At 40.6% G+C, this 15,580-nt stretch overlaps 1 protein-coding gene across 1 annotated transcript in view; it reads right to left on the reverse strand.

Moving 5' to 3' along the window:
* ACOXL (acyl-CoA oxidase like) overlaps positions 1 to 15,580 on the reverse strand; it is a 257,177-nt gene that overhangs the window by 132,180 nt on the left and 109,417 nt on the right. Inside the window, exons 11-12 of the mRNA XM_072141224.1 lie at positions 7,133 to 7,249; positions 1,347 to 1,500 (exon numbers count right to left, since the gene is read on the reverse strand). Of these exons, the coding sequence (XP_071997325.1) occupies positions 1,347 to 1,500; positions 7,133 to 7,249 (271 nt within the window). The remainder of the gene's footprint in view (positions 1 to 1,346; positions 1,501 to 7,132; positions 7,250 to 15,580) is intronic.

Below are 15,580 nucleotides of genomic sequence, written 5' to 3' on the forward strand. Positions count from 1 at the left end.
TACATTTAAGAAACTGCCTTTATCAAATGCAGTTGGGCGATTTGTGAGGAGTTTCTAATAAATAGAGCTTTGAAAACCCTTACCCTTACAAAGATCAATCTAAAAATATTGAATCTGAAATTTTCCATAAAAATTAGTTAAAATCGCTGTTTGAACTGTAAGCCTCTTAACATTCTAATAAAATAAATTAACATATAAAAAATATGTAATACATTTAGAAATCTCAAAATCTCAAAATGTTGCCAAATTTCCATTAAAAATAAAAATAAGCGCAATATATTTCAACTAAAATATAGCATTAATGTGAAGTATAACATGTCATGAAAAAACAGTCTGAAAATAAACTCAGTGAGATAAAGTGTTCCAAAGTTATAACTGCATATGCTGACACAGACAGATTTGAAAAATCAGGCTGTGTCCCAAGGGTGAAAATAAGCGTGGTCCTTAAGGGGTTTGCCCATGATTAAGTTCTGAAATGTTAATCCCCTATTGATGTTTACACAATAAAGATTATTTTTAACCCCCTTAATTTACAATTTTACTAAAAATTTTTTAATTTTATTGCTGTTTTAGCTCCTAGAACTCAGACAGACACTATATGATCCCTCTAGTGCTGTGAGATGCAGTGTGCTGACAATGTGCCTAGATTATCGGGGTTTATCTACACTTTTATTTAGCTTCTGAACATTCTACTAGCATATGACACATAGAAAAAGAGAGAGGAGACAGATCAGAAATGATGAGATTCATGAGATGAATATAAAAACACAATAACACTCTCAGCTCTGCCACCTCACCTAATCAATAAAACACATAGCCACCTCTGCACACTGCTTGCTGGCAGGAAGTGCCTGTATCTGAGCTGGTCTTGTAATGCAGGAGGGGGGGGGCAGAGAGCACTGCAGTGTGCAGAAAAAATAAGCTATACAAGAGAAGAATATGACCATATTCAAAAGTTTTACGGTCGCATCCAGGGACAACCAGAATTGTGTACACCAGGACTGAGAGACAGGTTTGAATTATATCCAAAGTGAAAGAAGAGGACCGTTTTACCCAGGAGGTGCAGGGGACTCAACTCTGTGATAAACACACCCAGTGGACACAGAACACATAACTGGCAGAGAGCCAGGTAAAGTTTAGTGTAAATTGTCATTTGACAAATGCCACAAATTGCCACAAATGACAAATTTTGATAAAAACAGTTTAGGAATATGCTACAATTGTCTGTGGGGACATAGGGGAGGCTTAAAACGTATCTCTGGTGAGAGGGTTCCTTTAAGACACATGGGAAATGATCAAATAGTTCATCATCCTTACAAAATTGTTAAAGCAAAAGTGAAGCTTACCATTCCTCCAGTACATTCCCTGCAGTCTTGCAGACAGGACAGATTCTCCCATGTGCTGTAAGCTTTTAGGCCCGCTACGAGTGCTTGCAAGGGGCGATTATTTACCAGGTCTCTATTATGATAAACATCCGTGTCCAGCATTTCCCCAGCATACCTAACCAAACAAGCAATAAAATGAATATAGTTTCTGATTCCAGTACTGAGGACTCTCATAATGTGCATAGTAAATTAATATTTTGAGAACTATTCAAGAATTAGAATTGGGATATCCTTTCAAAATTAGTCAAATAAGGAGTGAAATGTGTGTGAGAAAGGCTTCCACTACAACTATATTTTTTTAATTCCACATTTGATGAATCAAAGCCTCGTAGAAATCTTCCATGAAACAGTGGGTGGTGAGGAATAAAATTGTAAGTTTTTCATGACTTTGTGTTAAAGATGCAGGGAGATAACCCATAATAGAAGCCATGGCGTTTTGTGTGAAAAGTCTTTTTATTGTGCTAAAGGTGGCAATCAGAATGCTCAAGGGGTTGTCATCCAGGATCTTGGTTTTACCAATGTCTGTTTGTAGACTTCTATACTACTATAGACTACTATACTGAAGATACCAGGGTCCTGTATCAGCCTGCTGGTCATCCATTTGGGTGTATGAATAACTCTATACAGTGGGGGGGATTTAACAATATGTCTAGGGTTCTACCAGTTGCTAGCTGGAAAACACTAGTCTTTTGCTGCGCCAGATTTATCACTATCATGATATGAATTCTGGTGCAGTATAAGACTGTCGGTTCCTACTTTAGACCTACTTTTAGTTGGTCAAAACTGTGTGCCAGACTTTTGGGCGCAAGGACGATTTGCAGTAATCCAAGCCCCTTTCCCACAATACCACGCCCATTTTTGCAAAGACCACGCCCCCTATTCAGACAAGTCGGAAAGAAATGTGCGTTAATACATCTCCCCCAGTGAGTTATCTTCTAATGAGGATCATTCAGCATTCCTGATAAGTTTATGTTAGCATATAGCTAAATATTCATTATATTGTAATTAGTGACCCCTGCTCCTAGACAACAATGGGTACAACTGAAGCCGAATAAATTCATAGATGATTCACAAATGTCTACTATATTAACCCCTTAACGACCTGGCCCTTTTTCATTTTTTCATTTCCATTTATCACTCCCCACCTTCAAAAATCTATAACTTTTTTATTTTTACATGTAAAGAGCTCTGTGACGGCTTGTTTTCTGTGTAACAAATTGAACACAGTGTTGGTATTGAATATTCCATGCCGTGTACTGGGAAGCGATAAAAAAATTCCTAATGCAGTGAAATAGCAGTGTCGTTTTCTTATAGGCTTGGAGTTTACAGCTTTCACTGTGCACCCCAAATGACAGGACTACTTTATTCTTTATACGATCACGGGTTACCAAATTTGTATAGGTTTTATAATGTTTTCATACATTTACAAAAATTAAAACCTACTGAACAAATTTTTTTTTTTTTTTTGCCATCTTCTGGCACTAATCACTTTTTCATACTTAGATGTTATTTTTACTTTCACTATTTTTCAGACTCCCTAGGGTACTTTACCCTAAGTTGTCTGACCGATCCTACCATATACTGCCATACTTCAGTATGGGGATTTTCCAACTCTTTCATTAAAATGTGCAAATCGTGACACAAGGCTGTCATGGTGATAATCGTCACTTCCCAATGACATTACGGAGAGCTATGATCGCCACCAAGATGGCGGGACTTTTGATGCCGCCAGCAGCTTTGCTGGTGGCGTTCAACGGGATACCACCCGCGATCTGTGCTAGCACCGATCGCAGGGGTTACTGGTATGCAGCAAAGACCTACTGAGCCCTCTCCATGTACCCGCACCCGACGAGTGCTGCACAATTAAAGCGCACGTCGGTAAGGGGTTAATAATGATTAGGGTAGATAAGGGTTCAAAATATGAAGGGTAGGAGAGGCACCTTAATATGAGTGGTAGATGAGGATTCACAATATGAGGGGGGAGCTGAGGGCCCAGAATATTAGGGGGAGATTAGGAGGGCCACAATATGAGGGGAAAACTATATGAAGGGGAGATGGTGGAGGAAGCAATTGCTTGTAATAATAGGTCCTGCTTTAAGTTGGACCTCAAGGCCATGTTCACAAGATGCAAATTAATTGCATTTTGAAACGCACATCAAGCGTATCTGGAATATATCTCCTCCCTAAATGCGTGTGTTTGGTGAGCAGCAACATGTTTTTCCATGTAAAGAAAGCACTGATTGTTGCTTGACAAACACAAGCAGTCCCCCAGTCTGACCCTGCTGCAATGTGCAGCAGGGTCAACCTTAAAACTTGTTGATCACGGCAATACTTTTATTTTCATACAATTTAAAAGTAGGACTAATATTATCAGTATCAATTTCAGGCATAAACCAGTTAGATATACAGCAGATATGGGATCATGCACCTATGCTAGATGTAGCTTTCACTTTAAACTACAATCCTGTCTCCGGAATCAATAAGTAATTACCTCCTCAGAACCTGCATTATCCCTACAGGGTTAGAACATATACGGTAAGTGGAGAACTGTAGCCCACCTTGTTATGTATACTTTCTAATATAAGAGCAACTAACATTTTTCTATATCTTTATCACAGATATGCCATCAAAGGTGCATGTGTATGGTTCAATATAACAGCACTGTTATGTGCCCCAGTAGAACTGTAGTATTAAGCACAGAACCAGGGCCATAGCCATGTTACACAGGAAATGGCTTTAGCAATTTGAGAGAGATGAATTTGTCTAACTTTGCTATACTTGATTACAAATGTGTAACCCACTAAGTTCCCTGTATCAGGATCATATTAGAAAATCCCAGAAGATCTGCAGTATGTGTCTTGCTTTGTTTTGGCCAGCATCACAGGTGCCAATGATGCATATGGGGGGGGCATATTGAGAAGGACCCTTCTATTTAAACAGGTTGTTAGTTCAGATAACTAGCATAAGTATTCGGATGTATGGAACAGTTTCCTCACACCAGTGAATATTGTAATTTTGGGATTCCCTTTTATGAGGGGCTTAGGGTGCCAATCTTCTTGGCTGAATATTTAATTCCCAGCCTGCTTATTCTTTTTTTTCATATTAAAGTTTTATAGAAATTTTTAAAGAAGCTGGCAAGCAAAAACGTAGGCGCCATTTTAAGGATTGCATATGCAAGAAGAGGGAGAGACAAAGGGAGAGAGAGGAAAGGGGGATTTGGAAAAAACTGCTAAAAGCGGGAACAAGTCCCTCCAGCTGGAGGTATCCACCAGTACCTCAATCTTCCTCAGTCGGGGTTGGCCCATATACAGGGTAGAGTTAACAAAGGTGGCCCAGAAAAAAGTTTTCTGAAAACATCAGCCTGATCAGCAGTAAGAGATTTTCCAAATGATAGATTTCGTTGGTTCTACCCAACCACTGAAATAGAGCTGCGGGCTCAGAGGATTGCAATGATGCTGGGATAATACTGGAACATATTATATACCCATGCTGCAATCAACTGGTGTCCGAGAAGGGACTGCTTATGCCCACAAAGGAAGATATCAAGATAGTGTAGGATCACCCAGGCTAGATTGCCCTCAAGGAATCTGTCCGTTAGCTCTCTAATTACCGTATATACTCGAGTATAAGCTGACCCGAGTATAAGCCCAGACCCCTTATTTTACCACCAAAAACTGGGAAAACATATTGGGGCAGATTTACTTAACCGGTCCATTCGCGATCCAGTGGTGCGTTCTCTGCGGTGGATTCGGGTCTTCCGGCGATTTACTAAGGTAGTTCCTCCGCCGTCCACCAAATGTCGCTGCTGCGCTGAAGTTCCCCGAGGCCCGCTGGAATGCCCTGAAATTCACCGGCCTGTACCTGGTGAAGCTAAGTGCAAGCTTCGCAGCACTTTTTTTTTTTTTAAATGCGGCGGTTTTTCCGAATCTGTCGGGTTTTCGTTCGGCCACGCCCCCCGACTTCCATCGCGTGCATGCCATCGCCGTTGCACCAAAATCCGATCGCGTGCGCCAAAATCCCGGGGAATACAATACAGGGAAAATCGGCGCAAATCGGAAATATTCGCATAACACGTCGAGAAAACGCGAATCGGGCCCTTAGTAAATGACCCCCATTGACTCGAATATAAGACGAGGATGGGAAATGCACAGACCCCCCCAGTATATAGCCAACCAGCCTCCGATAGTATACAGCCAGCCCAGCTTGCCCCCATCAGTATACAGCCAGCCCAGCCTGCCCCCAGTAGTATACAGCCAGCCCAGCCTGCCCCCAGTAGTACACAGCTTGCCCCCAGTAGTATACAGCCAGCCTGCCCCCAGTAGTATACAGCCAGCCTGCCCCCAGTAGTATACAGCTTGCCCCAGTAGTATACAGCCTGCCCAGTTTGCCCCCAGTAGTATACAGACATCCTGCCCCCAGTAGTATACAGACATCCTGCCCCCAGTAGTATACAGCCTGCCCCCAGTAGTATACAGCCTGCCCCCAGCAGTATACAGCCTGCCCCCAGTAGTATACAGCACTGCCGCCAGTAGTATACAGCACTGCCGCCAGTAGTATACAGCACTGCCCCCAGTAGTAAACAGCACTGCCCCCAGTAGTATAGAGCCTGCCCCAAGTAGTATACAGCACTGCCCCAAGTAGTATACAGCACTGCCCCAAGTAGTATACAGCACTGCCCCCAGTAGTATACAGCACTGCCCCCAGTAGTATACAGCACTGCCCCCAGTAGTATACAGCACTGCCCCCAGTAGTATACAGCACTGCCCCCAGTAGTATACAGCACTGCCCCCAGTAGTATACAGCCTGCCCCAGCATTAAAAAAATATATATATATATATATACTCACCCTCCGGTGGCCCCGGTGTGCAGCGCTGCTCCCCCCATGTCCGCGCGGCTCCTCTTCAGGCTTCCGCACCCATCTTCTTTCTTCTGCTGGGCGCCACCATTGCTCTCTCCCGGCCGGCCCCTAGTATGATGCGGCGCTGCTGACGTCATACTAGGCACCGCCCGGGGAAAGAACATGGCGGCGCCCTGCAGAAGAAAGAAGAAGCCTGAAGACGAGCCGCGCGGACATCGGGGGAGCACCGCTGCACACCGGGGCCACCGGAGGGTGAGTATATAAGTTTATTATTTTTTAAGTATTTTTTAACTCGTGTTTAACTTTATTGACTCGTGTATAAGCCGAGGGGACGTTTTTCAGCACATTTCGGCTTATACACGAGTATATATGCAGCACCTCTTCCCAGGAGGGGTTGAGCACTCTACAGCCCCAAAAAATACTGTACGTAGCAGCGTCCAGTTTCGCTTATGCAATTATGGGTGCATTTTATGAAGTACAAGAAGGAACCTTCGTTCCTGGTAGTTGGTACTGAGGGATGACTTGTGTGCAAGGATCAAGATCCAGCCTGTTTATTCTAATCTATTAGCGATAAAACAGTTTGTGAGAATACTGTAGCGAAAGCTACATCTAGGTCCATGCATACTCATCTGCTGTGTATCCAATTGGCACATGCCTCAAATTAGGATTTAGTGGCAATATTAGCCCAGTATTAGGAAATACCATACATACTATTTCAAGGATTGTAAACTCCACTCTTATATAATAGATTACTTTTTATTGATCATGGCAATACCAAGGTTTTTGCTGCAGCAGTTTTGCACAGGCCTTGTGGCAATTCTGCTATAGCTAAAAATACTCTTAGTGATTTATAGAAATGTTAAACATTGAAATACAAACATTGAAATACCTGCTGGTAAATGTAATTGCCAATGCTGTGGCTAGATGTGGCATGAGTCGCAGATGCTGTGTTTGATGATCAATTATCTTCACTTCTTCTTTGTCTTTGGGGCCAAACTGCCTACGGCTAAAAAGAAAAAGAACAGTCATTCCACTACCTATTACTAACACGAAGTACCTTACCAGCATTATAAAATAAAGTCTTACAGTAACTGCTATTCAGACCATAAAGCAAACCTAATAAACTGCAGAATATGTAAAGTATAATAGGGTGTTCTTATATATTGAAAGTGAGAATTTATGCACATGTCAGAGAAGAACAAGTGGATAGGATTAATAACGTATAATTCAGACACAGATTCCAACCTCTGTATATCAACCATCTTGTTCCAGAGGAATTAAGGCTCAAAGCCATGTTGGTAACCAGGTGATTTTAGTCGCAGCTTGATCCACAGTGAAATGACTGCAGCAAACTTACCCATTCTGTTCTAAGCAAAGCAAGGCACAGGCAGTCCCCGGGATACACATACATAGGATACGTTCTTTAAAGGGGAGATTTATCAGAAGTGTCTGAGATTAAACTGTTCTAGTTGCCCACAGAAACGAATAAGAGCTCAGCTTTAATTTTATAAACAGTTGTGGGAAAATGAAAACTGAGCTCAGATGGGTTGCAATGGACAACTACTGTAGAACAGTTTTGCCTCAGACACTGCTGATAAACAATCCTAGAGTCTTTGGAGAGTCAAGTCGAATGTCTATGTAAGTGGGAACAGGTATATTTCCTGATTGAATGAGGTCAGTCTGTAACTAGGGGTTGTCTGTAAGTTGGGTGTTCTTAAGTTGGGGACTGCCTGTATTGTTTTTCGAGTTTAGCTCAGTCAAGTCCAAGTAGTCAGAGATTGATCTTAAAGGAAACCTACCACTTGAAGTGGTAGGTGTAAGAAGGAAATACCGAGCACCAGCTCAGGGTGAGCTGGTGCCGGAGCTTATTTTTGTTAGGGTTTTAAACCGCTGTATCGCGGTTTAAAACACTTTTTAAACTTTATGGCCGAAGCTGCTTCGGCGCAGGGATGTACGCGCTCGGCGCTTACCGTGCGCGCGGCTACATAGGAAGCGAAGGAGAGCCCCGCGGATGGTAAGCGCCGAGCGTGTACCTCCCTGCGCCGAAGCAGCTTCGGCTATAAAGTTTAAAAAGTGTTTTAAACCGCGATACAGCGGTTTAAAACACTAACAAAAATAAGCTCTGGCACCAGCTCACCCTGAGCTGGTGCTCGGTATGTCCTTCTTATACCTGCCAAGTTGTAGGTTTCCTTTAAGTTTATGATTTTATTTTGTGCAAACCATAAAATAAAATTAACTGTCAAAATAAAATGAAAATCCTGTGTTATGGACTGTAATTCATAATGTTTATTCCAAGAAAGACAATAATCCTATGAGCTAAAACCCCTGAAAACATTACAATGACAAAATAATCAGCTTCTTATGTTCTAGTTTTCACAAACAAAGGTTTTTTTTAATTATGCAAATGAGTCTGTGGTTCCCTAGGTGTTAATGGAGCCTAGAGTCCCTCAAGCTCATTTGCATAATTCTTAAAGCCTTTTTTTCTTAAAAGCAAGAGTATAAGCAGCTAAAAGAAGAGCGGTTTCTGCCAGAGGGGTCACACCAGTATGTCAGTGTGCTTGGTTTACAATCCTTCATAGTAGATGTCCTTTAACCTGACCACTAGAGGCCCAAGCGGACAGACCTCCAGAAAACAGAAACCTATGTCCCATCCTATGGATAGAGGATGAGTGTGTTGTTGCACAATCATTCTAAAGGAAATCTAGTACCTGGATCAGGGATTGTATCCCACACACTTACATGTGGTTTGTGGTATCTGTTCTTCTTTTAGCTTCTTCTCCCCTTGTTTTTACAAAAAATATTCTTAGGTTTTGTTATATTACATGTAAACCTAACTATTTAGAAATTATATACTGACAGAGATGTCAAAGCCATAGTTTAGTATCATAAGATAAAACAGATTTCAGAGTGGTGAAGAGGTGTTGTATGTAAGGAGCCAGCAGAAAAATAGCCTTAAGATTTACTAAGTATTATCTTCTACATGTGTACTATGTATAAAGTCATTCACATATTAAACTACAGAGTAGTTCTGTCAAAACAATTACACGTTTGTGCTCTTCAGAAATCTCAGTAAACTGAGATTAGATGACCTGAGGCAATATTTAACCAGCAATTCTACAGGATAAGGTCTAGACTGTTGTTTTAAGCATCTTCACAATTTATCTTTATTTTCTTTATAATCTTGGCATTAGAATGCCATTACTGCTGACAAGCTTTTCAAGTACTGACTTGAGACAGATACACTGGATTATATGTACAGTAAAGCAGGACATTACAAAGGAAAAGAGTAAGGTGTCCTTTACCATAAATATCACAATTGCTTTCTATTAACTATAGTAGTTAAAATTCATTCAATTCCACCAGGGCTCCAGGGAAAACGATCAATAAAGTTTCCCTCCCTCCTAATATTTACCCTACAATAATAAAACCGACGTGCCATTTTTAAGAAAATCCTACATTTTTCTTTGTGGAATTGCATGGAAACTGTTATTTACTCTGATTTAATCATTTACTCTGATTCTAAGGTTTCTTCTCCATGCTTTCACTATTAATTGATGCAGTTTATTGACAAAATACATAATGCTAAAAGATCGCTTTATAATGTGACAACTTCTTGAGATGTACTTGTAATGTTAATATTAAAAATAAGATTGTGGTAATTAATTATAATACCTCATAATCTAAAAAATTATACCTCAAATCTAAAAGATCAAATGAAGCGTAAACAGGACCATAAGACCAGTGGTACAATGAATCAATAAACAATTGTGTCAACAGATCACTGGCCAGGGATCTCATGTTTTACTAGTGACCAGTAAATAGTAACAGCTATTTAGTAGGATGACATCACCTTGTTCAACCATCACCTTGAGGCCCATTACCTCTAAAGAGCGACACAGTTTGTTTATTGCCCGTGTATCGTGGTGACAAGTGCAAAGCAGAAAAACAAGACACAAAAAGGATTTACATAACATTGTCAGAGCCAAAGAGGATTTAACATGATCAGTCTGGAAATTTACCATATAAGAGCTATTCTCCATTACTTATTTTATGTTTATGCCTGATGACCTTTTCAACAAAAAAAAAAGTGGAGGGAGGGGTCATTATTTATTGTAATCACACCAGTCTTATGAAACAGATGCATAAAAAATAATCTATTAATGAAGATTTCTAACATTTGCATCTATAAGCCACTACATTTCAAATTCACCATCAAGTAATTTTAGTAACACTGTATACTGTGCATGTAATGGGAACACTGAACTCTGGGACGACAGAACCTAAAACTCCAGCCTTGCCTGCTTGCCTCTTTGTATCCTAGGTGATACGGGACAACCATGAAAATGGTCCCTCCCTAGACCTAAGTGTGGACAACAATTGAAACCCCCATTTTTTTTATTGCACATTCAGGTTCCCCAGGGAAAATTACATTGGTTTGACCTCAGTCTTTTTCAATTTTGTTGACAAATGGCCCTGTAATCGCCAAAAATCTAATTGTATGCAAAAACGTTGAAAAAGGGGATATTTCGATAAATACATGACAGATCGAAAATTTTAATACAGACGTATGCAATATTTTTTTTAAAGTTATCCAATGTTACCAAATTTACCAACTTAATGTAGAGCATCTTCAGAGGTGAGGAGGCTTAACCCCTTACCGACATGTGACGTAGTAGAACGTCACATGCCGGGTGCGGGTGAATGGAGAGGGTTCACGGGCTGAGCCCTCTCCATAACCGGTAAGTCTTTGCTGCATATTGCAGCAAAGGCTTACCGGTAACACCAGCCATCGGTGCCAGCACCGATCGCAGGTGTTTTTCCGCTGATCGCAAGCTTCAAATGCGCCCATGCGCCGCCATCTTTCTGAGGATCGAGGCTACTTCGGTTTTACCCATGCATTACAATTGTAATGTATGAGGAGTAAAATCCCCATATACTGCCATACTACAGTATGGCAGTATATGATAGAATCGTACAGAGAACCTAGGGTTAAAGTACCCTAGGGAGTCTGAAAAATAGTAAAAATAAATATAAAAAAATAAGTTAAAAAAAATTATAATAAAAAAAACTCTAAAAACTCAAATCACCCCCTTTCCCTAGAACGGATATACCGTATATACTCGAGTATAAGCCGACCCGAGTATAAGCGGAGACCTAATTTTACCATCAAAAACTGGGAAAACCTATTGACTCGAGTATAAGCCGAGGGTGGGAAATGCATTAGTCACAGACCTCCCAGTATGTATACAGCAGCCCCCAGTAGTATACACCATGCCCCCAGTAGTATACAGCTTGCCCCAGTAGTATACAGCTTGCCTCAGTAGTATACAGCTTGCCCCCAGTAGTATACCGCCAGTCCCCAGTAGTATACAGCACTGCCCCCAGTAGTATACAGCACTGCCCCCAGTAGTATACAGCACTGCCCCCAGTAATATACAGCACTGCCCCCAGTAGTATACAGCCTGCCCCCAGTAGTATACAGCCAGCCCAGCATTAAAAGAAAATAATAAACTTATATACTCACCCTCCGGTGGCCCCGACCTGTAGCGCTGCTCCCCCAATGTCCGCACGGGGCTTCTTATGGCTTCGGTGCCCCTCTTCTGTCTTCACCAACTTCTTGACGGGCGCCGCCATTGTTCTCCCCTGGACGGCGCCTAGTATGACGCGCCGCCTGGAGGAAAAACATGGCGGTGCCCGGCACAAAGTTAGTGAAGACAGAAGACGGGCGCCGAACCCAGAAGAGGACATCGGGGGAGCAGCGCTGCAGGTCGGGGCCACCGGAGGGTGAGTATATAAGTTTATTATTTTTTAAAGATTTTTTTATGACTGTATGACTCGTTTATAAGCCGAGGGGACGTTTTTCAGCACATTTTTTGTGCTGAAAAACTCGGCTTATACACGAGTATATACGGTAAATATAAATAAACAGTAAAAATCATAAACACATTAGGTATCGCCGCGTCCAAAAATGCCCAATCAAAATATGATAACGGTTTTTCACTGTGTTGAACCCCGTAACTGAAAATCAAAAATTCTATAAAAAGTGATCAAAAGTTTGCACAGTCCTAAAAATAATAACATTGTAAACGTCATCAAAATCCGCAAAAAAATCGACACCACCCACAGCTCTGTACACCAAAGTATACAGGCTGTGAGTCAAGCACTGGTGGGTGTGGTAGTACCTCCCACTCATGAATAAGCTGGACAACTTGAATATGATAATGACTCATTGGACATCTCACAGGTCATTTGCATACAGCTTTAGGACCTCATTGCTTAAAGGGAACCTACCACCACAAATCTACCTATAAAGGTAGATTGGGTGGTAGGTGGATCAATGGGACGTGAGGATAGCCCTTTTAAGGGCTAATCCTCACGTCCCCACACTTTTTTGTTAACTTTTATTAGTCATATATTCAAATTTACTTATGCGGCTACTGGGGCGTGGAGTAGCCGCATCTGAGCTTACACGAGGCGGCTACTCCACGCTCCGGTAGCCTCTTTTCCCCTCCTACTCACCCATCTTCGGCGCCTGCGCGGTCACTGCTCCGAAACAGGCGCGGGCCTGCTCTTCTGCGCATGCGCAGACGGCAGGATCACCGGACGAAGGCGCACAGCTATGCGCGCCGAAGATGGGTGAGTAGGAGGGGAAAAGAGGCTACCGGGGCGTGGAGTAGCTCCCCCGTGTAACCTCATATGCGGCTACTCCACGCCCCAGTAGCCACATAAGTAAATTTGAATATATGTCTAATAAAAGTTAACAAAAAAGTGTGGGGACGTGAGGATTAGCCATTGATCCACCTAATCTACCTTTATAGGTAGATTTGTGGTGGTAGGTTCCCTTTAAGGTTACAGGCATGTAGAGGGAATTAAGGGATAGAGGCAATGCTTTCTAATGGCAGTTTATGAAAATATATTTAGTTTAGGGGGTTAATTTGCCTGACGGATTCTCTTTAAGGACCTGGCCGATTTTTCAAATCTGCCATGTGTCACTTTATGAGATTATAACTTGATTTTCAGATTGATTTTTGTGACATGTTGTACTTCACATTAGTGGTATATTTTGTTTGAAATGTTTTTCATTTATTCATTAAAAGAAAAAAACGATTTGGTTAAAATTTTGGATAATTAGCGATTTTCTGATTTCTAAATGTTATGCTCATCATACATTTAGTGCAACCTCCCAAATTGGTTGCTAACTAACATTAACCAAATGTCTGATTTAATTTGTTTTATGTTATTTTATTAGAATGTTAGGAGGCTTACAAATTGATCGATCAGCAATTTTCTAGATTTTCACAAAAATGTAAGATTCAATTATTTTGGAGGCCTATTCATATTTATAGGGGTTTTAAAAGTTCTGTTTATTAGAAACTCCACACAAAGTACCACATTTTTAAATTGTACCTCTCAAACTATTCAAAACAGCCCTTAAGAAACTTGTTAAACGTTTAAGCATCAAACATGGAATAAAACATAATGGAGGTTTTATACTGAATTTTCAAATTTTTACAATAACTTTATTTAGCCTTAAAGGAAACCTACCATTTCAAACGCAGGGCCGGAGCAGCTTCTGCTATAAAGTTTAAAAAGTGTTAAAACCGCGATACCGCGGTTTTAACACTAACGAAACTAAGCACCGGCACCAGCTCACCCTGAGCTGGTGCTCGGTGTTTACAGCTTACACCTACCATTTGAAATGGTAGGTTTCCTTTAAAATTTACATGTTCATTCAGGATAAAATGTGAAAACAAATCTCAGATTATTTTGCAAAGCTTCTCATAAGTATGGCAATACCCCACATGTGGATGTAAACCACTTTATGGGCCATAAAGAGAGCAAACTGAAAGGGGAACCATCACGCTTTTGGAGGGTAAATTTTGCAGAATCAAATTTCAGGCGCTATATGGCATTTGCTGAGCCTATAACATAGAAGAACAAGATAAACACCTAAAAAGAGACCTCATTTGAAAACTACACCCCTCAAGAAGTATTGTAACAATATTTTGGGTTGGTTGTACCACATTGATTACATATTATTAACTTTTTTGGTGGGAATGCAAAAAACTAAATCTATTCCTATACTGATTTTTTTACTTTTATTTTGTTATACACTGTGAAGCATAGATATCATGTTATTTATGTTTTATGGGTAAGTATGATTATGGTGATATACCATTTATATAGCTTATGTTTGAGTAATTTTTCTTACTAACGCATTTAGAGAAAATAAAGAAAAACACTTGCTTTTACATTGCCCACTTCTAATTTTATTGCGGAATGAGTTGTACTTTATATTGGAATCATTGTGGTGTAATTGTGACATTTTGATCACTTTTTTGTTTGGTTTGATGCACAAAACTCCAAATTTTCATCATGTTTTTAATAATTTTTGTTGCTCTTTTCACTGTACGGGTTCAGTATTGATTTTATTTTATAGTACGGGTTGTAACGGACGCAGCAATACCATATATGTGCGGAATTTTTTTATTCTATTCTTTTATTTGCAAAAATTTTTATCATTTGTTTAACTTTTTTTTACTGTCCCTCTCTGGGTATGGTAGTGTATTAGAGTAGTCAGCCTATGCAGATGCTTAGGCTGACATGCACAGTGACATAACCTGTCAGAAAAAGGATCAGTCACTCAGCAGCTAACAATCTGGGGGTCCTTTATCGGATGGCGGGACTGCCATGGAGACTATCACCATCCCGAACCTGGCACGCAGGGGGTGGCGATCGAGATGGAGGCAGGGAAAGAAGCCCAATAGAGGCAGTGGTCACGAATACCGCGATCCCAGCTGTCGCATATAGCCAGGTTTCTGCACATTGTCACCGTTTAGAGTTGTACTGTTACAGTTTCGTGCAGGGCAGACATGCACAACTTAGACATTTTGGGCCATGGTCGGCAAGGGGTTAACTTAGTTTTTTATTTTATATACTCTATAGCATTGATATTTATGTTCTATGGTATAATTACGGCAATATTTATTTAACTTATGGTTGAATACTTGCTGAATAAAAACTCATTTGGAGAGAAAAAAAAATCAAGTTTTTGCATCGCCATCTTCTAAGAGGTGTAACATTTAGATCTTTTGGTTGCTTGAGCTGTATTAGGGCTTATTTTTTGTGTGATGACTTGTACTTTTTATTGGAATCATTGTGGCATAAATGGGACTTTATGATAACTTTTTATTGCTTTTTATGTTTGGTTGGAGGCTCAAAAATCCATATTGGCATTTTTTAAAAATTATTTTTATTTAAGGTGTTCACTTACGGGTCTAGTAATGATTTTATTTCATTGTACAGGTTTTTATGGATGCTGCAACATAGGCTTAAA

The sequence above is a fragment of the Engystomops pustulosus genome, chromosome 3 (assembly GCF_040894005.1).
Source record: "Engystomops pustulosus chromosome 3, aEngPut4.maternal, whole genome shotgun sequence".
NCBI classification, from domain to species: Eukaryota; Metazoa; Chordata; class Amphibia; order Anura; family Leptodactylidae; genus Engystomops; species Engystomops pustulosus.